At 42.2% G+C, this 24,396-nt stretch overlaps 2 protein-coding genes and 1 long non-coding RNA gene across 11 annotated transcripts in view; 2 read left to right on the plus strand and 1 right to left on the minus strand.

The window, feature by feature from the left end:
* On the plus strand, positions 1–10,988 carry LOC310760231 (small integral membrane protein 8-like). Of its 5 annotated transcripts, none has more exons than XM_083608426.1 (5): positions 2,519–2,707; positions 5,622–5,716; positions 8,278–8,385; positions 9,389–9,591; positions 10,451–10,988. In XM_083608426.1, the coding sequence occupies exons 4-5, from the start codon at positions 9,416–9,418 to the stop codon at positions 10,869–10,871; spliced, it is 597 nt and encodes a 198-aa protein (XP_083464552.1). In that variant the 5' UTR covers positions 2,519–2,707; positions 5,622–5,716; positions 8,278–8,385; positions 9,389–9,415; the 3' UTR covers positions 10,872–10,988. The 5 variants fall into 5 exon arrangements, 4 of the variants coding, with proteins under 4 accessions (XP_083464553.1, XP_083464554.1, XP_083464552.1 ...); XM_083608425.1 differs by lacking the exon at positions 2,519–2,707 and adding an exon at positions 2,714–3,743; XR_014546842.1 differs by lacking the exons at positions 8,278–8,385; positions 9,389–9,591; positions 10,451–10,988 and adding exons at positions 1–148; positions 1,561–1,702 and having other exon boundaries at positions 2,519–4,660; positions 5,121–6,101.
* On the minus strand, positions 10,589–12,868 carry LOC310760254. Of its 4 annotated transcripts, none has more exons than XR_014546849.1 (3): positions 12,739–12,868; positions 10,825–10,948; positions 10,589–10,727 (listed from the first exon to the last, which is right to left on the minus strand). It is a non-coding gene; the product is annotated as an uncharacterized lncRNA (long non-coding RNA). The 4 variants fall into 4 exon arrangements; XR_014546850.1 differs by having other exon boundaries at positions 12,700–12,806; XR_014546851.1 differs by having other exon boundaries at positions 10,825–10,945; positions 12,700–12,785.
* Positions 12,788–24,396, plus strand: part of CFAP206 (cilia and flagella associated protein 206) — a 16,255-nt gene continuing 4,646 nt past the window's right edge. The window contains exons 1-9 of one of the 2 annotated variants that reach the window (XM_083608365.1): positions 12,788–12,868; positions 14,473–14,581; positions 16,129–16,212; positions 17,474–17,564; positions 18,315–18,503; positions 20,010–20,168; positions 21,045–21,253; positions 22,438–22,557; positions 23,475–23,673. In XM_083608365.1, coding sequence (XP_083464491.1) covers positions 14,474–14,581; positions 16,129–16,212; positions 17,474–17,564; positions 18,315–18,503; positions 20,010–20,168; positions 21,045–21,253; positions 22,438–22,557; positions 23,475–23,673 — 1,159 coding nt within the window. In that variant the 5' untranslated portion in view covers positions 12,788–12,868; position 14,473. Of the gene's footprint in view, positions 12,869–12,973; positions 13,098–14,472; positions 14,582–16,128; positions 16,213–17,473; positions 17,565–18,314; positions 18,504–20,009; positions 20,169–21,044; positions 21,254–22,437; positions 22,558–23,474; positions 23,674–24,396 lie in introns of those variants that run through there. The other variant, XM_083608364.1, reaches the window with a different exon arrangement.

Genomic DNA, 24,396 nt, shown 5'->3' on the forward strand with positions numbered 1-24,396 from the left:
GGGCCTGATGGGAGTTGTAGTCAAAGACGTTGGGAGGACGTTGCTTAGACTAGAGCAGAGTGCCGGCTTAGGCTTCGGAGGCGCGAGAGCGAGCGAGCAGGAGACGACTTTCTCCTAGGCCGCCCCGTGCGAGGAGCAGATCCCGAAGGTGCCCCCCCCCGCTCCCTTCTTTCTTTCAGGTCGCCGCCGCAGTATTGAATGCGGTGCCAGGTTATAATAATAATAATAATAATAATTTATTATTTGTACCCCGCCCATCTGGCTGGGTTTCCCCAGCCACTCTGGGCGGCTTCCACAGAAAACCAAAAATACACTAAAATATCACAGATTAAAAACTTCCCTGAACAGGGCTGCCTTAAGATGTCTTCTGAATGTCAGGTAGTTATTTATCGCTTTGACATCCGATGGGAGGGCGTTCCACAGGGCAGGCGCCACTACCGAGAAGGCCCTCTGCCTGGTTCCCTGTAGCTTTGCTTCTCGCAATGAGGGAACCGCCAGAAGGCCCTCGGCGCTGGACCTCAGCATCCGGGCAGAACGATGGGGGTGGAGACGCTCCTTCAGGTATACTGGGCCGAGGCCGTTTAGGGCTTTAAAGGTCAACACCAGCACTTTGAATTGTGCTCGGAAACGTACTGGGAGGTTGAGGGAGGTGTGGGGCTTGTGCTCTAGTTAGTTGGCTTTGAACTTGTGGGTCTGGGGGTCTGGTCCCAAGGAGGCGCAGTTGGGGTGGGGGAGAAGGGTGAGATCGGTTAAATAAATATTTGTGCAACTTGACGACCTACAGCTAGTTTTCCCCTCTTTTGTTATGCCTGCTCTGCAAAGTGTGTAGCGAGCCACTTGTTTTCACTGCCTAGAAAACTTGAGGTGAGTTATATATAAGTTTTGAAACTTCTGGTAGTGAAACGTCCACAGCGTGAGGGGTGAGATTATATTTGGTGGAAGATGTAAGGCCTGCTGCTGCTCACATTTACCTGGAAATAAACTGCTCTGGGCTCGGACGGATTTACTGCCAGGTAAAGTATGGATATGAACAGGCTATGCAACATGTTCCTTCCTGCAGTCTGGAGCTGAAGCTGGGACCCAGATGGGCTTGAAATACACATAAATAATATGCTTTCAAAGTGGTGGGGAAAACTTATTAATTGACTAAACCAGGCACCCCCAAACTCGGCCCTCCAGATGTTTTGGGACTACAATTCCCATCATCACTGATCACTGGTCCTGTTAGCTAGGGATGATGGGAGTTGTAGTCCCAAAACACCTGGAGGACCGAGTTTGGGGATTCCTAGGCTAAACACTCTGGCTGTAGTTGTGGCAGGGTTTGTAGGAGTTGAAATGCATGTGCTGCTGCTATGTTTATTTACACATATACTACCTGAGCCTAAGAGGAAAGGGCTCACAGCATAACACCCTAACAGATCTTGCTTCTCCCTCAGTCACAGCCTTGGATTCCAGCACGAATCAAGCACAAAGCTGTGTATTGTACATGTTACCTTTATACATGTTTTTAGAACAGAACCCCTAAGCGAGCACTTACCTAAACCAAACTGTTTTATGCAGCAGTAAGATGTCTTCAGCACCTCAGCCTCCAGATTTACAACATGAAGCACCCAAAGAGAAAGACTATCGAACTCCCGGATTCCGAAGTGTACGAACTACCACCTTGTTCCGTGCTGTGAACCCAGAACTTTTTATTAAACCTGTAAGAAACTTGTTAAGAAATAGCCATGATACGTGTGTGTGCATTCATTATATTACATATTACATCTAATTATAGATTGGGGTTTTTTTTATTCACAAGCAGCACTTGCTTTGATGGAAAAAATGAAGTTGTTAACTAGCTAATCAGAAGTGTGTGGCATATTTGGAGGTGGGGAGAAGCCAGACTATCTCCAGTGTGTTTTTTAATGTTCACAGAATGGGGAAATTGTTATGGTGTATGTACATTCATGATCTAATAACTAGCTACTGTCTACATTTAAGCATTTTATAAATACCGGTACATGTTTTTACTATCGAGTTGGGTAAACTTCATTAAATCTATGAAGTAATGTGGAGCTAAGTGCACCAAGATTTTGGTTGCAATAGTTATGTAGATATACTTCAAAAGAGCACTGACTATCACAGGCAAATGGTCTCCTTGACAATTTATTTATTAGAATTATATCCCACTATTTCATGGGTTCAGAGTTGACTACAGCAGTTTTTCCAAATACAAAAACTTCATCCCCAAGTGTCATGCAGTCAAAGTAATCAAAATGTTTGAGGGATAAAAGAAGTCAAATCAGTCAACATTTTTACTTTTTATATACCGGTATGTTGAATTGTAACAGTGGTTAAACAGTTTGATTCTGTACGTTTCCATTCCCCATACTGAAAGCTGAACAAAAATGAAGAAGTAACTGAAACGTTGATAGCCCCCACCCACCTGTGCACACACAGATGTTTGTATATGAACTGGATTAAGTACAATATTTTGGATTTAAATACTAGTATGTATTTTTTCTTATCTTCACAGAACAAACCAGTTATGGCTTTTGGGCTTGTAACGATTACTCTTTGCGTAGCCTACATTGGATACTTACATGCACAACAAGAGAATAAAAAAGATCTTTATGAAGCTATTGACAGTGAGGGAAAGCGACATATGAAGCGGAAGACTTCTAAATGGGACTAAAGAAACGCATGACTTGCACATGTTCTGCATGTAAGGCGACACAAATAAGTGGTATATTTAGTTTTCTGATTTGTGACTTTTCAGGATTTTGTGTGGAAAGCCAGCATTTTTCTTGGCAATAATGGATGTTTCTTTTGAAATATAATGCCTTTTAATAACTAGGAAAAATGATATTGCCTGTACTGAATAAAAAGCCAGCATTATTAAGAAATGTAATATTTGTAACAACTGATGCAGATATTCTAAGAATAAGCACCTCTCTCTTTCTTTCTCTCTCTCTCTCTCTCTCTCTCTCTCTCTCTCTCTCTCTCTCACACACACACACACACACACACACGCCTGTTCTGTGTGTGTGTATAGAATGCTACACCGACTTACAAAATTTTAAGAGCAGAAAGGATAACAGAAAATCAGAAAAAGAACAATACATGATAATAAAAGCCATACAATAAATAACCTATAGAATAGAGCCAATTAAACAGCAGCAAAAGCATAATAATCTGTTTTATTATCTGGAAAATAACCTAAGCCTTTATTAAATGCTTGACTATCCTGTGTAAACTACTTGGGAGAGCACACAAAACTTTTTAAAGTTATTTGTTTAAAGGATCTAAAATGCTTTTGTGAGCAAAGCTTACCCAGCCTAGCAACAGTTACTGGGTGAGAAGTTAGCCTATATTATGAGACCTCTCACAGCCACATGATAGGCAGAGCTCCTTAACACCAGGGCTGCAGCTGAAGCGGGTATCATCTTGCCATCAAATAATCTCACCAAACAATGGTGAAACCTTTCTCTCTCTCCCCCTAGCATGCACAGATTCTAAGAAGACAATTCAGTTTAGGCTATGAGAACTAAGATTTCGCTTCCTCATCTAGTCCTCACTTGTCGTTGGAGGAGGAAAAATCTTGACTGCAATCATGATTAGGAATCCAGATTTTGACACATTTGTTTGTTGTGCTGTTTGTTCAAAACTAATTCCACCACCTCCTAGACCAGAGACTTTTGAGCGGATTCGAGAATACAAGCCTTACAAAACTCGGTATTATACACACAGAGATATATTGGGTGAGTAGATAGTTACTTTATTTAATTTTAGATACTCATGCCTGTCCACCAAAAAGCCAATATATCTGGTGCTCAGTTGTTTTCATGCAGACATTGATTGCTCAGATACACTTAAGGTGTATCCACACATATTACAGTAATTACAGTTCCAGTAATTCCCATGTTAAACAGGATAAGAGTAAAATCTGGAGAAAATGCAGAAAGAAGGCCACAAACACAAGAGGGTAGAGACCTTAGTTAGGTAAAAATACTTCCGTCAGTTAGGGGAAGGGCTTTTAGCTTATAAAAAGATGTAAGTGTGTGAGAGACATGATGGAGAGTTTATGAAAGTTTAGGAAGAGTATAATAATTACTTGTCTCCCTGTCAACACAATCAGTATAGTCGCATGACACTGGTTTGGGACAGACCAAAAGCAGTGCTTTATACAACGTCTAATGTACCTATGGGATTTACTGCTGTAGGACAGAGAGACTCTGATGGCCTCTAGAACTAACCTTCAAAAATTATTTGTTGTGAATGCATTTTTTCTTAATAAATATGTTAATGGATGAAAGTTTGACCGGTCATTTGATTAGCTTGTCTTAAGATCCGTGGGCATGTTAGCAAGAGCCAGGACCCGCTGCCCTGTGTGGCGAATCACCAGGGCTACAGGGTTTGGAGCATTCCTAGACTCCCGAACTCTCCTGCCCATTCAGCCACTGCTTTCCCCAGCTAACAGCCGAGGCTGATGCTTGATTTGTGACCACTGATTACTGGTTCCTGGATCCTCCCAGTGGTCAAAAGCCAGTCTCTGACAAAAGCCCAGTATCACTTGATGCAATGTTCATTCATCGCCCTATAGTGCCAACTGCTGGAACTGCACCCTTACCACTGTGCTCCATGTTGCAGCTGCTCATGTAGGTGCCTGGTTGGTATGGTCTTCCCTTCTGCTTTTTGAAAAGGAAGAATGGGCATCTGCACTGTGGGGTGGGAATGCAGAGTGCCTGCTTCAACTGGGAAATCGTCTTGCTGGTGAGGGAGTGCTGCTGCTGCTGCATTAGCACAGAACGTAGGAAGCTGCCTTATACTGAGTTAGACCATTGGTCTGTCCTAGCTTAGCGTTGTCTATTGCGGCCCTCCAGTATATTAAACGAGTCTCTTCCAGCCCTATCTGGAGCTGTCGGAGATTGCACATGGGGCCTTCTGCATGCAGAGCAGGTGCACTACCAGTCAGCTACAAAGCACAGGTGGGCCCACCAGTTACCGACACAGAATTTGTTCGTGCCTGTGTGGGGCACTGTTGTGTGCCCTGTGGAACTCCTTGGCTTGTGCTGCATGGTGCAGATTGTGGCCTGCTTTTTTAATGCGCAGGCCCAGAGAGCAGCTGAATCCCGCAGGCTTACTACGTGTGAATCCTACAAAGCCTCTCCTGAATGGGGCCAATGCATGCCATCACTTCTAGGTGTAAGCCTGATGTTAGTGCTTGCTTGTGTTCTGACATAGCTCACTTGGTAGAGCATGAGACTCTTAATCTCAGGGTCGTTGGTTCAAGCCCCACATTGGGGGGAAAGATGCCTGTATTGCAGGAGTTGGACTGGATGACCCTAGTGGTCCCTTCCAGCTCTACAATTCTAAGCAGTCAAATCTGCTAGCAAGTTGATCTGAGGAATCATTTTTTACATACTGAAATCAACCCAGGTCATTAAAAATGATGGGGCTGCACCAGCCTTCAGGAAATTATACATGGTTGAATAATATTAAATAAAAATACCTTAAATCTTAAAGCGTCTATCTTAAATGTTCAAGCAAAGGAACAGGTGGCATGCGTAGTAGTTTATGTATAACCTGTAGTGTTTTGTTCCCCAATTGTGGTTTGTTTGTTTTTTTGGCATACGTAGAATTGGGAGCTGACATTAAGCAAGCAGAAGCAGATAGAAGAGAAGCAGAAGTACAACAACGAATTGAAAAAGTGCAAACTAGACTATTGCTTCAGGTACAACTGTTCTGCTGTCATCGCATTATCCAATCTGTTGCACTGGGGCCTTTCTGTGAATATTTACTGATGTATAATGCAGACAGCATATTTTACAGAAATATGTGATATATTGGGTGGGGAACCTGTGACTCTCCAGAGGCTGAGGGGCTCCAGCTCCCATCAGCCCTGGACAGCATAGCCAGTGGACTCAGGGATTATGGGAATTGCAGCCCAGCAATATGGGCTATAACTTGCCTAACCTTGCTATATATGATTACATGAGTTTTATAGGTTTTACAATGTTTTGCTTTTAATGTTTATTTTGTAATCCACACTTTCAAGACTATACTCTTCAATGTGGGATATAAATATTTATTTACGTAATAAAATAATTGAATAAAAATACCATTGTATGGATCAGTTCTGTATTTATCTTTCTGATGTGTTAATTTGGGTATCTAACTCACCAGTGTTACAGATCAGGGTTCAGATTTGCTCATTAGCAACCCAGTATGGCAGGGAATAAAGCATAAGCCGGTGCCAAAGACCACAGATTTAATATTATAATTGAACCAAATCAGTTGATTTATTGGTACTACAGTGTTTCATTTAAGGCTTGTTACTATCTTCATGTAGAAGATAATGATATTTTGAAATTAGAGCAACTTAAAGATAGAGCAAATTAAAGCAATGTAATACAGCAATATAGTACCTTTAGAAAATAAATTTTACAGATGACATATAGCATAATAATTACATTGACAAAACAATGAATCAGTGTCTTCTTCCTGCCCTTATAGTTGTAACCTAGAATTTCTAAGTTTTGCAGCGTATTAGCATTTTGGAATAAAGTTCATGGTTACCCAGCCAGCGCTGTGAGCTAAGATCTTGTGACCTTCGAAAGCAGAATTAGATAAACTGCAAGCAGAGAGGGGGGGGGGGGATTCTTTGAACTCAGCATCTGGACTGTGAGGATGGAATTTCCCATTCTATCGCAATTTCAGTACTCTATCTTGGAGTAGGGAGAGGGAGTGAAACTGCAACCCTTGCCTCTTCATCAGCTCTTCACTTAGGACAGGGATGGGGAACCTGTGGGCCTCCAGATGTTGGACTACAACTGCTGGGGCTGATGGGAGTTGGAGTCCAAAACATCTGAGGGGCCACAGGTTCCCCATTCCTGGCATACGGCTTGTGTGCCATGACACATCCCAGCACTGCTTTCCAAAGCAGTTCAGTGTTCTGATCCTACATTTGTTTAGGCATTGTGGCTTGTTGTCTTTAAGTTCCTTAACATCTCATTACACTGATGGTATGGTGTTTCCTTTTAATCTTCTCATCTAGGATGCCGGTCTCCCATATATGGCAGAGAAACATGGCATGAAGTTCCAAGCCGCCTTTGTATAGTGTCACAGAAGCAAACTTTTCATCCCTTTAGTGCATTGTGGCTGCTCTCCTGTGTGTTTGACATTGGTTCTGCTGGTGCAGCAGGGTCCTGAGTAACATAATCTACATGCAACACTGAGGCAAAAGCTACGAAATAGCCATTAAATTACTCCAGGGGAAACTACTGCCACCAGCCATGTAGAAACAGCAGCAGCAGCTGTCTTTTCATGGCAGCAATTGGGAATTTGTGGCCTTCCAGATATTGCTGTCTTCCCTGACCATTTGTCCAATGGCTCTTGTGCCAGCTCACCACCTTTCCCAGAAAGCTCTGTTTAGGGGTTTTCCCCTGGCTAATGCAAATTCTTCTGGTGCCACTTCTGCCTGCCCGTTTGGGAAAAAAGGTTTGGATCATTCTGCCAACATGTTTCTGGGCTGTACCACTTTCAGACTGCAGGTGGGCATGTGCATAGTTGAATGGTTTGCTGTAGAAATAAAATCCCTACACACAGGTTTGCTGTAAAAAGCAAACACAAACACACAACCCTTCATATATAAAACCTAGACATTTGATGAGGCCCAAACTCTTCTCCCTGCTACTTCTCTGTACAGTGGTACCTTGGTTTAATCCATTCTGGAAGTCCGTTCTTAAACCAAAACCGTTCTTAAACTGAGGCGCGCTTTCCCTAATGAGGCCTCCTGCCACCGGTGCCTTTCCACCATTCAGATTCTGTTCTTAGACCGAGGTAAAGTTCTCAAACCGGGACACTATTTCCGGTTTTGCGGAGTTTGTAAACCGAATCGTTCTTAAACCGGACTGTTCTTAAACTGAGGTACCACTGTACAGGGAACTTACTTTGTATGGAAGAACAGACAGTTGTGTAAGCTGCCACCTTTAGTCTGGAGTGGTAAAGCCCAAACACAGGCATATCCTCTATTCTGCTGCTTATGAGAACTATTGCTGTGCTGCTGCTTTAAAAAAGAAAATTAATGGGAAAATAATAAATATAGGGTGATATCCAACTAAGTCATAAAGCAGACCCATTTAAATTAAGGGACTTGTTGCTTAAGGTCATTGATATTAATGGGTCTGCTTTGACTATGACTTAGTTGGATATCACCCAGAGCGATCTAGCTGATGTGCAGCATTAGAATGTCCTCAGCACAAGTTTTCTTCATGGCTATGCCTTGTTTTGTAGGCTGCAACAGAAAGAGAGGATGCTGTGGAAGATGCCCTCAATCGTGCAGCTGCTCTACACCAGCAAGATATTGAAGCCCTTAAAGAGAAAGACGAAAAAGCATTACAAGTCAGTAGTCGTTTTATTTTTGTTTTAAACATGTCAAGAGACAGTGCCTTGCATTCGGAGTTGTGTGGGGACGGATTCCCACCAATTGACACCCCCATGTCTGGATCCCTCTACAGTATGTCCTGCACCATTCCCAAAGCCCCCCCCCCAAGTTCTTGGGGAAGGGAGTATGGGGCTGCAGAGGAAAGGGTGGAAGAGGCAGAAAAAGTCCCACTCCATGAACTGAAATCTGCTTTATTTTTGAATGGAATGTTGGGTCCAAACCTACATAAACATGCAGAAGCTTCATGTGGCACAATCTCTCTTGTAACAAGTAGGTGGGGGGGGGATTTTTCTTGAAAACTTTGCTGAATTAAAAAAAAACACCCATGAATTAAAATATAGGGTGTCAAGGTAAAGATTCAGCTGAAACCTCTCTGACATGCAAGAAGGGTTTGTTTGTTTGTTTGTTTGTTTGTTTGTTTGTTTTAGATGGGAGCAGTGCTTTTTTTCGGGGAGGATGCAGGGGTATGCATACCCCTAAACATTTTGTGAATCTAAGTTTGGCCTCATTGAGGGGCAGTATTTCAATATGAGTAGGGAAATGAGACTATCCCTTAACATTTTTTAGAAAATAAAGTACTGGATGGGAGAGTTCAAAACTGATTCATTACTGGCATTTTGACATCCTTTCTAGTCTGTGTCTCATTCTATTTCTACACATAAGAGCTGGCAGTAAAACTTTATTTTAGAACTACATTTATCTATTTATTTAAACTGTAAAAGGGCATTTCATTTTTCATAAATATATAAAACCTAAGCATTCAGTGCACTAGTGAGACAGTCACCAGAAAGATAGCCTCAGTAAGCTATGTGGCTGAAGCATCTGAATTTGCATCTTCTACATCCAAAGTGGTTTATAAAGCATGGTGTGTTCTTTCTAGGCTCGTCTTGTTTAAAACAGGGATGAAGCAGCCTAATCCCTCCCTTCCTATTCTAATCTGTTTTTCTAACGCTGCTGCAGGAGGCTGTGAAGAACACAAGGATAGAAATGCTCCATCACCTGGAACTGGAACTGAAAAGAGAATCGGAAGCTGCTGAGCAGAGGATGACACACAAACTTCAGCGACTCATGCTGGAGCTCGCAATGGAGAAGTCGAAAGCCGTTGCTGAAGCTAGACAGGAAGAGAGGAACAAAATATCTGGAATGCTTGACAAGCAAAACAAGTACTTGGCTTAACAACCCCATTTCATATTTTAAAGCAGGGATGGGGAAACCACTGGACTGCATCACCCATCATCCCTGATAGTTGACCAGGCTGGTTGGGGATAATGGGATAATGAGTTCAATGCCACCTGGAGGGACTTGGGCTTCCCATCCCTGTTGAATATAAGGGGATGGGTTTAAGAGAGCTGCACCTGACCTTATTTGCATCCAGATATCTGCAGATAGAGCGCTTTCCACCACCAGTGTTCCTCCAACTGATCTGCAGGAGCTGGATGTGCACTGGGTGCTTTCAAAAGTGGGATTGGTTTGCTAATGGGTCACTGAGACATTGCAAATGGGACATGGGCAGCAGTAAATCTGGATTAAATTGATGGGTATTTTGATGCCAATGGCATTGTGAGGATGTAGCTTGTGGTTAGTGAGGAGAGCACTTAAGCACAAGCCGAGGTTCAGGTGACATTCTAAATCAACTCTTAGTTTTTTAAAAGAGCCTCTTTTAGGTTGGGCTCCTCCTGGAAGCCTGCATGTTGATACAGCCCTGGTAAGCCATTGCTGGGCTTGCTGTGATTTGCAAACAAGGCTGATGTGATCAGTGGAGTTAACTCCCTGTTATGTGTGCTGTTGGATAGTACCAGATTTAATAGAATCTGATAGTAAAGATGGGCAGGGTGGGGGTTAGGTCTTCAGAAGTTTTGCTATCTGGTTTCCACCTACAGATTTAGTCCAGTTTATTGGAAGGCATTTCGCTTTGCCTCCAGCTGAAAGAAATGTGCAGTTCACACAAGACTGGCTTTCAAATTGCCAGTAATGAAAAATTATGTTGAAGTTATCATACGATCTTTTCTCTCACCCTTCCAGGAAGTTTTTGGAACAATTCCGGAAAGCTGGAGAGATTGCCAACGAAATTTATCAGAAGAACCTGCAGCAGTTGTCCGTGGAGAAAAAATATGAAATGGAAATGGCCTTTAAAATCTCCCAGAAAGAGTTTCAGGAAGAAACTGAGAAACTTATAAAAAATGCAGAAAATCTCCGTGAGGCTCAGTTGGAAGAGGTGTCACATGAGGTGAGCAGGAAAAATGGCGAGATCCTGACTCTTAGCCAGCAACTGGAAAGCATGACAGACTGGAAAGATAGCCTGGAAGCAGAAATATTAGAAACAAGAGAAGCATTTCAGAAATACATTAACCTCACATTTCCACAACTTGCACCAGGGCAAGCAGACTTTATCTTACCATTCAGAAAAGTATCTCAGTTTGTTGACTCTGGTGTAGAAACGTAAGCTGAATGACAACCAGGAAGGAGTTCTGCCTGTTTGCTGCAGCCATCCAGTCTTGCTGTTGAGGAGTTGCTTAACTGCTGGGGAAGGAGGAGAAATAAATCCATCTTCTCTCACTAAGGTTTAACTGTGTGCCTGTGTCTATGTTTCCCTTGGATAACTCATGAACTCCCCTGTGACTCAGACTGTGAAGCTGTGCTCTTTGAGGGGTGGATGGAGAATCTTGCTTCTGTATACTAAAAGAGAGCTGCTTCTGAAAAAGTTAGGGAGCACGGATGTCTCAATTTGAGCCCTGAAACTAGCAAGCGTGCCTCTGGACATGTGCAGAGAGCCTATCCCACCTTGCCACTGGGTTAACTGTAAGCTGCCTCCATACATATTTTATTTGAAGATGATATACTGCCAACTCAAGAAGGGTGGCTTATAACAACTGCAAGCCCCAGCACCTTAAAAAAAAAAATGGAAAGGGGATGGAGGAGCTAGCAAATTGCTCCTGATTTACTGCAACACGTTCTAAGGCTATGTGTACCCATCATAAAGGTGGCAAAGCTGTGGACTTCCAGCTGTTGCTTGACTACAACTCCCATCACCTATAAGCTCATTGGTCTTGCTGGCCGGTGCTGATGGGAATTGGAACACAATCAGATATAGGTGTGCCCTATTAAAGTGCATGGAAGTGTTGAGGCACAACAAATCAATCACCCCATGACTTTGCAGTTAGGAAAGTGATGTGGAAATGCAGTGAAAGATGCAGAATAATGATTGATGGACACAAAATGAAAGCTCTATAAGCTCAGTAAAGAGCAGATACTGTATAATCTCTGCATCAGTGAGGCTGGGGGTGGGGTCTTGTCACCTAGCAGTCCAGGACCTACATACACCCTGCCCAGGCTTGCGCATCAAGAGTTCACTGCTGTGCTGCTAATGCAGCAAAAGCATGGGAGATCACGATTACCAGCCTCTACAGCAACAGCAGTGCTGTGATTCTCCAACAGTTTGACTTCACCCCCCCAAGGTGTACCCCATTGTCTTTTGAGAGACAGATGCCAACAATGTTGTCCTGTGAGATTGTCAAAAGGATCAAGCAGACGGCATTAATTAGCTGGCAAATAATGTTCCCTTGCTCAGTGGATTCACTTTAGGAAAGCCCTCCCATGGGCAGCATGTTCTCACAATCTCGTGTGGCTCAACAGTAACCAGTGTGTCCAACACAGTAGTTCCACAGTAGAGGCTATTAAGAGGGGTGCAGAAAACAGCTTTCAAATGCCTCTTAGGTGGATTTCGGAAGTCACAATCTCTTGAGTTTTGTGTGTTTTAAAACCTAGCACATAGCTGCTAGGACGAGATACTGCTTTGAAGAACATTTCTCCGGCTGCGTTTCCAGCAAGAGCAACAAAGAATGACAGGCAGACGATGCATCCTCCAGCAGGATGGGACGCGTGCTTGGAGACCCCAGTGGGCTATTACGATTCGCACCGTGTCCTGTCAAGCATAGGCATTGCCAGGGCGGACGGGGGCAGCTGCCCTCCCCCCAGATCAAGTAAAACAATAGAAATACTTAACTAACTGACCAATCACGTCGGTCCTGCTCCCCCACAAAAGTCCTGCCTCCCCTAACCAAGTCCTGCCCCACACCAAAAAAAACCCCTAGCTACGCCCATGGATGCAACGGGTGCGTGTGTATGTGAGAAACAGGGGAGGACAGTGGGGTAGGCAAGCGTGGGGACAATAAGCTCCGCGGCGGGGAGGCTGGACCTCACAGAGGTCGGGAGGTGGGTTAAGTTCCCCAGCGAACACGTGTGCGCCCATTCCGAAGACCACTGAGCCTGACCTAAGACCGCGCCGCCTCCGGCCTTCTAGCTCCGCCTACCTCCTAGGCCCCGGCGGTCTCCATGGAGACGCGGCTCTTCAGCGGAAACGCGACGCGGGCGCTTCTTCCCTTTCAGGGGCCGAGACTGGAGGCTCCGAGGGCGCCGCGTGAGGCGGGAGGGGAGAGGCAGGTAAATCTCCGTGCTCGTCTTGGGGGGGAGAGACTGTTGTTATTTACAGAGACGGGAAAGTCAAGGAGTGGCGTGGGGGGGAGGGGGAGAGTTTTACTGGAGCCAGGTGAGCGGGATGGCAGACCACATCTTGTTAAATTCCTTCAAGAGGGTCGCCAGTATCCCCTTCCCCCATCTGCTCAGGACTCTGGTGCGTTTCCTTGCTATAGAGAACAAAGAAATTACACAGGTGAAGTTTTCCCGCTGCTGCACTTCTGGAGGGGGGGGAGAGAGAATTAAGCACCTGTTGAATTTCTTCATGTCTGCCGCACAGCTGAGGGGCAAAGGAACCCCACCAAGCGGGAGGAGAAAGGGGGGAATAGACCGCTGTTTATACCAATAATAATAATAATAATAATAATAATAATAATAATAATAATAATAATAAAAATAGTAGTAGTAGTAAATTTGTATACCGCCCTATATCCGCAGGTCTCAGGGCAGTTACAACATAAAATCACAAAATAGATAACAAAAACAACCCAATAAACCTGCACACCTCCCCAACATTTAAAAAGGGCATGGGCTGTAATTAACTCTGGAAGCCCAAATAATGTAATGTGGAGCCCAAGGACATGACACAGCCAGGCAACTCTGCCATGAGTGCCAACATTTTTCTTGTAGCTGTGTATTTTTGTAATATTTTGGCTTAAATTGCCTGGGAGTCAGGAATTCTCACTCTTGTCACTGATATCACAGTGGTGGGGAACCTCAGGTCCATGAACCAAACATGGCCCACCAGGCCATTTTTAGGAAGTCATACCCACACATCCCGCACCTGATACCATGCATGACATCAGATGTGGTGTGGGTAAAGGTGGGACTCCAAAGGAACCACCAGGAGCCAAAGTTCCCGGTTGTTCCTTGGATCCAGCAAGGCACGCTCCCATCCACCCATCTTGTTTACATAATATGATTTTTATTATTATTAATCACATAAACATCAATATCCATAATAATGAATAAATCATAGTAAATATTAAGATATACATACACACAGCAAATAAGGTGTGTGTGTGTATATATATATATATATATATACACACACACACTCTAGCTCTTAATTATAAGTTTAAGAAAAAAGGTGGAAGAATGGAATAAGAACATGTAAAACACAAAAATAATTATAATTTCATCTCATAAAGTCAGGATTATCTATTTTATTACATCAGCTTGAACAAAGGTTTTTTGTTTTTTTTCAAAAGGCAACTGATAAAGTTAAATGCCATAGCTAGTTCACATGAACAAGGCCTGGTACATTTTAGAAATACATAAACTGAAGCCTTCCATGGCTTGAGGCATGCTCAAAAAGAGTGTCAAGCATGCCTCCCTTTCTCTCAAAAATGCACAATTTCAAATCTCAATTAAGATACAGGTATGTATAATCCCTAACTGAAGTATTATATAGTATATTGTGTCTTTATGCAGAAGTAGGCAGCTTCTTGAAAACTTAAAAGATTGAGGAAGTTTTAATTGAATGTGCAATCACAATACTGTCAGTTATTCTGTGAAAAAAATTACCATGTATTGTAACAACGTGAGCCCTTCATATCTTGACAATGCAGAATGACTCACTCTCAAGCTGAAAGTGTCATAAAGAATATCATCCGTGAAATAGGACAAGAATGTGCCATGAAAGGTCAAACCGTATCAGAAACTCTGGTGGCATTCATGGTAAGTGCAAAATACACAGTTTGCTAATGTGCTTCATTTAAAAGCTCTTCTTTCTAGCAGTGTTAGAAACTGAGATATGAAAGCTAGGAGCTAAATGGCACCTTAAACATGGGTGCCACAACAGAATGTCTAGGTGCGCTTTTTTAAACAACAAGAATACCAAGCTGAAAATGAATGAACTGCAGCTAAACCTATCAGTTTGCCTGACGCTGCAGCAATCTCTTGGAAATCGAGGTGGGGGGAATTTCTCCTCTTAGGCCCTCAGCGCCAGCAGTGGCAGTTTTAATCTGAAATCTTAGACGCGGTACTGTGCCCAGAGCTCAGAAACTGCTCACGCGAATGAAATTCCCTGTCGCAAAATGCGCCCAGAACAATGGGAGTTTCAAACACTGCTTTCTAGTCATGTTAACATGTCACTCCTGTGGCATTAAAATAATGTTAAAGGAACAGAACATCACAAAACACGATTGTCTTGGGGCTAAAATGCAAGTACAGTGGTACCTCGGGTTACATACGCTTCAGGTTGCATACGTTTCAGGTTACAGACTCCGCTAACCCAGAAATATTACCTCAGGTTAAGAACTTTGCTTCAGGATGAGAACAGAAATCATGCTCTGGCGGTGCGGCAGCAGCAGGAGGCCCCATTAGCTAAAGTGGTGCTTCAGGTTAAGAACAGTCTCAGATTAAGAACAGACCTCCAGAACGAATTAAGTTCTTAACCTGATGTACCACTGTAACACAAGAGTTATGCAGGCAACCCTTGGAACTCTAGAACCCATGGACAACTAAGGAAGCTGAACGTTGAAAGGTTCAGGACACACAAAAGAAGATGCTTTTTCACGCAGCACATAGTTAAACTGAGGAACACACTTCCAAATGAAGCAATGAGGACCACCTGCCTGGATGGTTTGAGAAGAGTATTCATACAGTGGCTACTAGCCGCAATAGCAGTGCTCCACCTCCACTTGCAGACTGGGAAAGACTCATTGCTTCTTGTACTTTCCACAGTAGTACACCTGCTCTAGCATTTTGCTTCGTGAGCTGGGCAGGTAATGATGACATTTGTATTTACTTCCCCAAATGCCGGGAATGAGGCCCCTATATTTGTTCTCTGGAGCTCACAACCACACTTCTCCAAGCAATGTTTTAAAGGAGGCTGGAACTGAGAGCAGAATAAAACCTCATACTGGGTTGCTTCTATCCAGTGCCACCATAAGGGCTGTACCTCTGGGGCTCTGCTCTATATTTTATTTAATAGAATGATAAATTAACCACTCAACCATTTATTGCATATTTAAAAATCATTTTTAGTTCCCATTGATTTTGATAAAATTTCCAAGTAAGTAGGACCAGGAAGTTAGTCCTCATGCCTATTAAATTAAACTGGGAAATGACATTTAGTGGGGAAACCTTGAGCAGTTGGGACATTTAATCTGTTTTATTCTGCAGTTGTATTTGGCAGTAATATATCTTTAAGAGCACAAGATAAATATTTAACTGGAAGCCTGGTGTTTTTTCTTTTTGTTTTTGTTTCTTTTTACTTATAGGTGAAAGCTGTTGTATTGGATCCAAGGAATGGATTTAATGTGGACAGGACCCTTACAAAGGCTGATGTGCAAAAACTTATTAAGGTAATTTTGTGAATCTAAACATTTGTTTAACTATTTTTATACTGATTTCAATGAACTTACTAAGACTTATCAACAAATTAAAGCAGTCTTTCAAGCAACTCATGAAGTCTGTGGGAATTAAGCAGCCTAACTCTAGTCAGGATTGCAGCCTAAATTATTGTTTTGTGTATAGTGTTTACCAAATTAATAAAAACCTATGTTTCAGACCACAAAATCATTTAAAGCCTATGCTCTCAGAGTCATCTAAAGCCACATATCTCTCAGTGATAAACCTTTGACTGCTGTCCATTTACTCATTATCCGTTGAAATCTCCCCCAACTGTTTCTCCAAACCTGCACAATTGGATCATAATTTTGTATACCCAGTTGATGAACACAAAATATAACGTTTGATTTAAATGTAATGGAAATTTGGCGAGCAGATGACACTTAATGCATTCAGCCATAATAAGTAGAATTTAAAATATGCCTCACATAAATGGCTTTATAAGCACAGCTACATACATATATCATTGCTTCAAACTGTGATACATGCCCTTTTGAGGTGTGTAGGACACCTGAAATATGAAAATGCTTTGTTCTAAAGAAAGCCTCCTGTGTGTGATTTTGAGGTTGTTAGATAGATTTTAAGAAGGTGGTTAGACTAGTTCATTGCCACTAGTGAACTAGCATTTCAAGCAACAAATCTCTCTGTGTGTCCGTAGCCTAGTGCTGCTGTATTATGCAGCAACAGGCTGCATGCAGTGGTATATGAGACTGCTTGTGTAGAAGGGATTATTGGTTTCAAGGCTGAGGGCTGCATATTTGCTGCTTTAGAGTGTGTTGAGCTGCTTGCCTGCTCTCTGTATTGAAAATGAGTAGCTTCATGAAGCTATGTGCACTTCAAAGTTCATGCAGCCACCTGGAATCAGGCAATAGCAAAAAATCTAATCCATATTATTCAACTCCACGCAGCAGTCCACTTATTATGCTATTTAGGAACAAGTAAATTACAAAAACTATGAACGTTTTGTGTCTTGAAGCTACATTATGGCAACGCAACATTTTGTTCTTGCAGTGGTGCTTCTCAGCCCCTTAATTTGTTTTCTCAAGTAATGTTTAAGCAAAGGGCACCTTATTTTTTAAAACTATTAAACTGATGGATTCTGTTTCACATGTATAAATTCTCTAGCATAATGTTTCCAGGTGCCCAACGGTAATATTATTTTAATAATTAGTTAAGGGGCTTGAAATAACTTACATCAACATTTTCTCTTTTTAGCTTTCCATTGAAAGACTGCTTGACACAAGCAATCCATCCCTGGACACTATTAAGATGCAAGTTTATTTTGATATGAACTATATCAGTCGAGGTAATCAATGTGTGGAGTAATTTAATGTGAATATGGTGATGGTACAATCCTATGCATGCTTATTCAGAAGTCACACTGTGTTCAAGAGGATTTGCTGTCTAGTAAATTTACATGGGATTGCAGCCGCAATGTATCTATTCTTGCTACATGTGAAAACTTATAGTACTGTAATACAGTGACACAGCAAATCCAATAATATGTGAACATGCTAAGAGATGCAATCTATAAGGAGGTTATAAATTAAATTGCCTTTTTAAAAAATATTCAACATTTACTTAACATTAGAACAGTTAATATTTATTGTGCATTTAAAATCCTGGAAGTGCATTTGTGGTTTTTTAAAAGTTATATCCTATACCAAATAAATGGAACCGGTACATTCCACTGTCTCAATTTACCTACAACTGAGTTTGTGCAATTATGTTACATAGTGCAGTCCTATGTGTGATTACTTGTATGTAAATCTCAGCATGATCACTAGATAATGCCTTAGGATGGCAGCCCTCAGAACGAGAAGAGCATGGGAGGATTTAAGCATGTGAAATATGGGCATTTTCAACTAGCTAAGTTGAAAGTCTGTTGATGCCTATGCATGTCTTTTGGCTGTCTGTGCCTTGGGGTTACAACTGATGTGTAACTGAAAAACTATCAAGTCTAATGAAATCTGCATCACTATGTGGTCTGCTGAAGCATGCAGGTGGTGCCAGTGATATAACTTGCTTTTGTATCGTCCTCTGTGTTTCCTCTTAGTTGAGTTAATCAAGGAACAGCATCGTGTTTTGGATTCTCGCCTTGCTCCAGTGGGCAGAGAAATTACAGATAGCCGTGCTCGTACCAGAGAGGAATTGGAAAGTGTTTATCGAAAAATTGTCAGCTATGTCCTGCTGCGCTCTGGCCTTGGATCCCCTACAGACATCAAGGTCATTAGAGAGGCAACTGGTTGGTAACTGTTTCAGATATATGCCGTGAAGAGTTTTGCCAATATGCACTTTACTGTGGTAGTCATTGCATAGGAACTGAGCAACAAGCAGTGGCTAGTTGGGGGACTGTCTTTTTACTTTCTTTTGTTTTGAAGTATTTGTATGCTGCCTTTGTGCCTCAGTATGTACCTTTGGCAGTTCACAGCAAATCTAGAAACAATCCAGAGTATGTATACCTCCCCGGTAAAAAAATTCAAAGAAAACACTCAAAAGCACGTATACAAATATCTGCTCCAGATAGCAAAACCAGTCTGAGAATAGAACATAATCTGAGAGCCAGAAAAAGACACTTCACATATCCAACAGGCCAAATGCAAGCAACCGTCCAACCCTTTCCTGAAGATATGGAGATCTTCTGAAGCAGCATTCAACACAGCAAGAAGGGATGCAGACAGAAGGACACAGCCCCTGTGCTGTGTATTAACCAAGTCACAAGTATTGTGTCAAGGGAGCAGTGGTGGGGTTCTTGGCACTTGACAACTGCCCAAGCTGGCCATTCACCTCCTTACTCACTGTGGCCTTCCATTCAAACTAATTGCTGATAAGGGCATTATACTATTCTGCATACAAAATTCTATACCTGAGATTCTAGGTAGTTCATGCAGAACTTGTAGTCTGGTTGTCTGCTTTAATGCCTTGCACAACTCCATACTTCCCTCCAAGCCTCCATCCCCCTGATGATATTCCTTGACCACTTACTCTTGCATGTCATTCATCTCCATCCTAATCCCTCCTTACACTCTTCAGGTCCTTAACCCCCTCAGTCCCGAAGTCCAAATTATTCAGACTCTTACCTCTTGGAAGGAGAATTAGTAGCGCAGAATTAGCAAATGTCTCCCAGTGGCCTTATTCACTGACATTTATACTGGAGGGGGAAAGTGTGTTAAGAGTCTCTAAATTCTGTAGAGGCTCTTGACACACTTTTTTTTTTTTAGAGAGAGAGGGGGGTGGGGCAGTTTAACACACGTAGCTTTGTCCATAACAATTTCAGTTTATGTTGAGTGTTAGTTTATTGATTATCCTCTTCAGCCATCATAAGATTTAGCATTTTATAGCTCTTGGTAAGTTAAAATACTTTATACTTAACTATGTCCAGAGGAGGGGGGGGCATGCAAAGGGGGCTGCAACAGGAAGAAAAAGATTGAGAAATTCCCATTCCACAAACAGAACATTCACAGTTCTTAGGATTCAAGACATGATCTCCAGCATAGTGGGATCTCAAATGTGAATAAGTATCTTACTATACTAGGGGCGTTTCCATGGAAAATCCAGTAAGATACACCCACACCAGTTACCTGTTGGTGATACCTAAATGATTGATTTGCAAAACGAAGCCCCGACTGGAAGCAACCCAATGTGAACAAATTGTGGTCTCGTCCCCTCACCTTTCTGTTTTATTTGATGTTACAGCTGTTGTCTGCCTTTTTTTTTTTGTATGACATTTTCCACATTTAATATTTTACAGCTGCCCTGCAGAGTGTCTTCCCTCAAACAGAACTTGCTGCTTTCCTCTCCCTTTCAAAGAAGGAGAAAGAGAGGCAGTTGAAGGAGCTCACCATGATTGTCACAGGAATTCGGCTATTCAACAAGGAGTGTGGGAAGGGAGGAGAAGGCATTGATGAGTGTAGGTATATACTAGTAGGTGCTAAACTTGATGGTGTGTCTGCATTAGCCATTTAAGCCACTTTAAAATGTGCAAAAATGCTCAGTGCTGGCTGATCACCAGTAGTCCCATCTGAATTGCTTCATGCAAATACAGCATTTAAGTTGATCTTCCAAATGAGATGTGATAACATGCTGTTCAGCTGCAGGTTAACTTTACTGAATATCTTCAAAATTGATAATCTGTACTGTATTATCTATTAAAAACTCTGTTAAATTGGCTTGTTGTAAAGCCTTTCATAGGATTTTTATATATTTATATAAAATAGAAAGCCGTGTTAGCCCCCTGAGAGAAAAAAGAAATGTTTTTTAGTCTCACCATGAGACTAACTTTAAATAAGTTTTAGAAAAATAGTGTGAGCTTTCAGAGGTGACAACATACTACTTCAGATGCTTATTTTTGGAACTAGGAGAAGCAAGGTGGAAAAGTCAGTTAACATATGATAGTTTATTGACTAAAATCCAGTACTTTTAAAAGGTTATTGACCCAAACCAGGATCCAAAGATGCCACCAATGTGTGCTTAAGAGTCCTTTTGCAGATGCCCAGTCTTGTCTGCAGTCATTCAAACTATGTTGGATGCTCTTCTGAGGTTCTCTCGGTCCTCAGGAGAGACCTTTCAGGGCATGCAAGGGGCTTCAAGTGGAAGGGAAGCCACAAAAGCCTTGGTGTGCTCGTATGGAAGGCTCCATGCATCTCTTCGGATGTCAGCCCTGTTTATTTTAGACAGAAATAGGTGGGGAAAATGCTTGTGGTTAGTTACTGAATTTGAGGTTGGCATGCTTAGTAATTACTGCCATGCCCCTTCTATATGTTTCAAACCAACCCTGTGTCAACAGTACCAGCTATTCTGAATGAAGCTATCCCAGCAGCCAACCACCATATAGAAATAGAACTGCAAGCTTCCAAGGATTTGGCGTACCAATACACAGCCTTGATTGAAATGATGCACCTGAGTCAAAATGCTGAGATAGAACTTAAAACGACAATGTTAAAAGAAGTCCTGTACAACGTGAGACAACACGAGGCTTTCCTCTGCATCATTCTGGTAAGATTGTTTTATACTTTGCATCCCTTCTAGAATGCTGGCATATACATTGATTGTGCCCGTAAGCTTTTTGTATACTTATAACTATGCTTATTAAATTTATATACAGTATTGCCCTTCATTTGAAGATCACAGATTTTTATGTCGCAGTTTGCAACATAAAAAATAAATTAAAAACCCAAATACAAAACAAAACAAAACAAAAAACCACCTATAATACACCCACTCCCCTGAGACATTTAAAAGGCCACAGTTTAATCAGTGAATGGCCTGGTTGAAGAAGAATGTTATCGCTTGGTGCCTAAAGATCTGTAATGAAGGAGCCAGGTGAGCCTTGCTGGGGAGAACATTCCACAAACAGGGAGCCACCATAGGAAAGGCCTGTTTTCATGTTGCCACCCTCTGGACCTCTCATGGAGGCTTCAGTTGATTATCATTCCTTTGGTACATATCTTTAGACACTAGGCAAAAACATGCCTCTTCTCCCAGGCCTTTGGCTAATTAAACAATCTGTGGCCTTTTAAACTGTGGCGGTGGGGAGTATTGTTTTCGTTTGTCACTTTGGTATGTATTTTTGTGTTCTTATATTGCAAACTGCCATGTGATCTTCGGATGAAGGGCAGTATAGAAATTGTATTATTATTATTATTATTATTATTATTATTATTATTATTATTATTATTATTTTATTAATTCACCTCCCTGGCACAGCTAGCTGCCCCCTCCCAACTATGTTGCCACCAGATGAAGAAGAGCCAAGTGGGGAGGGGCAGGTTCAATTTAAGAAACCAACTTTTAGTTGGTAGAGAATTGTACAAGGTTCCAAGTTGGACTGAACTTTCTTTCGTGCACTTTGGAAAAGAAGTGTCATTCTCTGCAGTACATAGCAATATAGGAGTACATGTCCAGATGACTGAGAATCTAATTGGAGATTGTCAATATGTGTGTGTGTGTATTCCATCCCGTATTTCATTTAAAGAGCTCAAGATGGCATACATGGTTCTCTCCCTGCCCCTGCTTTGTCCCATTATTTATCCTCACAACAACCCTGGGACTTTGGTTAGGCTTGGAGATACTGACTGCCTCAAGGCCACTCAACGAGCTAAGGTAGATGTGGTAGATTCAATGAACTGTGGAAATGTCCTGAATTTCCATTGGTAATCTGCTGTATGCTGTCTTTTCAGTCTGATGTGATCACATGTGCACAAGAAGTTGATATGATGCAGAAGCAGTTTGCAGCACAGATGGAGCACTTAAAAAGTATTGTTCAGGCAAAGACAGCAGTGCCTACGTCTCTGGTTTATGTAAGTTCCTAAATTGCTAGAATGTAAAAAGGACTAGCTTGTGTTTGTGTGCTGAGTTAGTGACACAGACCTCTTTTACACTGAGAGACAGAGAGAGCCTGGATCCTTGTCTTTCTGTTCAGCTAGTCCAAGGGAGTTTTGAGCTTGTTGATAGTGCTGAGAGAGGGGTCTTGACTCTCCCCTCCCCTCCCGATGTTTTCCCAATTTCAACTGCCCCCAGGAACTATTACAACATACAACATTACAACATACAACAAAGCATACAGGTGCCCATATGATACCATAGAGCATATTGGGGTGGGGTAGGGAAAATAATCCATTACAGGGACAGGGGAGAATTAACCCACCCTGCATCTTCATGCAGCTTTATTTAAAACAAAAAAACCCTGCAGGACATCAGATCTCCTGTCATCGTAGCAAGTTTGTCTCTAGGATTTTACACAGAGCTGCTAAAAAAGAAAGTACTGTAAGTTCTGTAGGTTTGTACAGATTTGTGGGTTTGTACAGAGCTGCTAAAAAAGAAAGTACTGTAAGTTCTGTAGGTTTGTACATGCTGTCAATTTAACAGCATGAAAATTCCCTGTTCTCTGTTTAACTTTCATCAGAGGAATCTATTGCTTTATTGTATACAAGGAGTATATATCCTGGCACTGTGATAGTCTTTGGTCCTATGCTGTGCTAGAAATAACATAAAGAAATCAGGGATGCATGTTAAGGAGAGGAGAGAGTGTAAATATTCCTTCAAAAATCCTTTACAATTAAAATTGTTAGGGTTTAAGATCATGAATTGCATCCTCTGCTTTTGTCTCCTCACCTGTGGAGTATATATAAAGAACAGCAGACTACATATTTTTGGCAAGCAGGCAGCATAATTTTGCAAATACAACTTCAATTTCTTTGTTTTTCCCCCCTTCCAGCCTATATTTATTGTACTTTCTAACCTTTGGACCAGTTTTCAAGACGAGATCCTGGTGCTGAGTTTCCTCAATAACTTGACTATCAATCTCCAGCAGTTCCTAGGAGCCCACTCAGTGATTTTTCCAGAAGATGTGATGGAATCTCTTCTTGAAGATATTATTGTAAAAACTGATGAGGAAAGGTTAAAAGAAAGTGCTGGTACTAAAACCATAATTATGCATTTTGAATTAATGTATAAAGTCCATGGAATACTCTTGCTACCTTCAGATTCTTAGCCCTTTGAGAGCTAGAGCTTCCATTTTATTGCTAAATAAGTATCATGTGCCATAAAAACCACTGAGCCTCTTACTGATTGGAAGGTTGGTGGTTCGAATCCCCACAACGGAGTGAGCTCCCATTGCTCTGTCCCAGCTCCTGCCAACCTAGCAGTTCAAAAGCACACCAATGCAAGTAGATAAATGGGTACTGCTGTGGTGGGAAGGTAAACGGTGTTTCCGTGCGCTCTGGTTTCTGTCGTGGTGTCCCGTTGTGCCAGAAGCGGTTTAGTCAGGCTGGCCACATGACGCAGAAAGCTGCGGACAAACGCCAACTCCCTCGGCCTGAAGCAAGATGAGCGCCATACCCCATAGTTGCCTTGACTGGACTTAACCATCCAGGGATCCTTTACCTTTTGCCTTTACCATGTGTCATGCACTTACGGCTATATATATATAGCTGCCCTTGAGACTGACCCAGAAACTCCAGCGGGTGCAGAATGCCACGGTGAGACGCCTTACGGGGTCCTCGCCGTGGGATCGCATTCACCCGGTGCTATACCAGCTGCACTGGCTCTCGGTGGAGTACAGGATCAGGTTTAAGGTGCTGGTTTTAACCTTTAAAGCCCTATACAGCCTAGGACCCTCATACCTACGGGACCGAGTC

This window comes from Podarcis filfolensis (genome assembly GCF_964270895.1).
Source record: "Podarcis filfolensis genome assembly, chromosome: 3".
Classification (NCBI taxonomy): Eukaryota; Metazoa; Chordata; class Lepidosauria; order Squamata; family Lacertidae; genus Podarcis; species Podarcis filfolensis.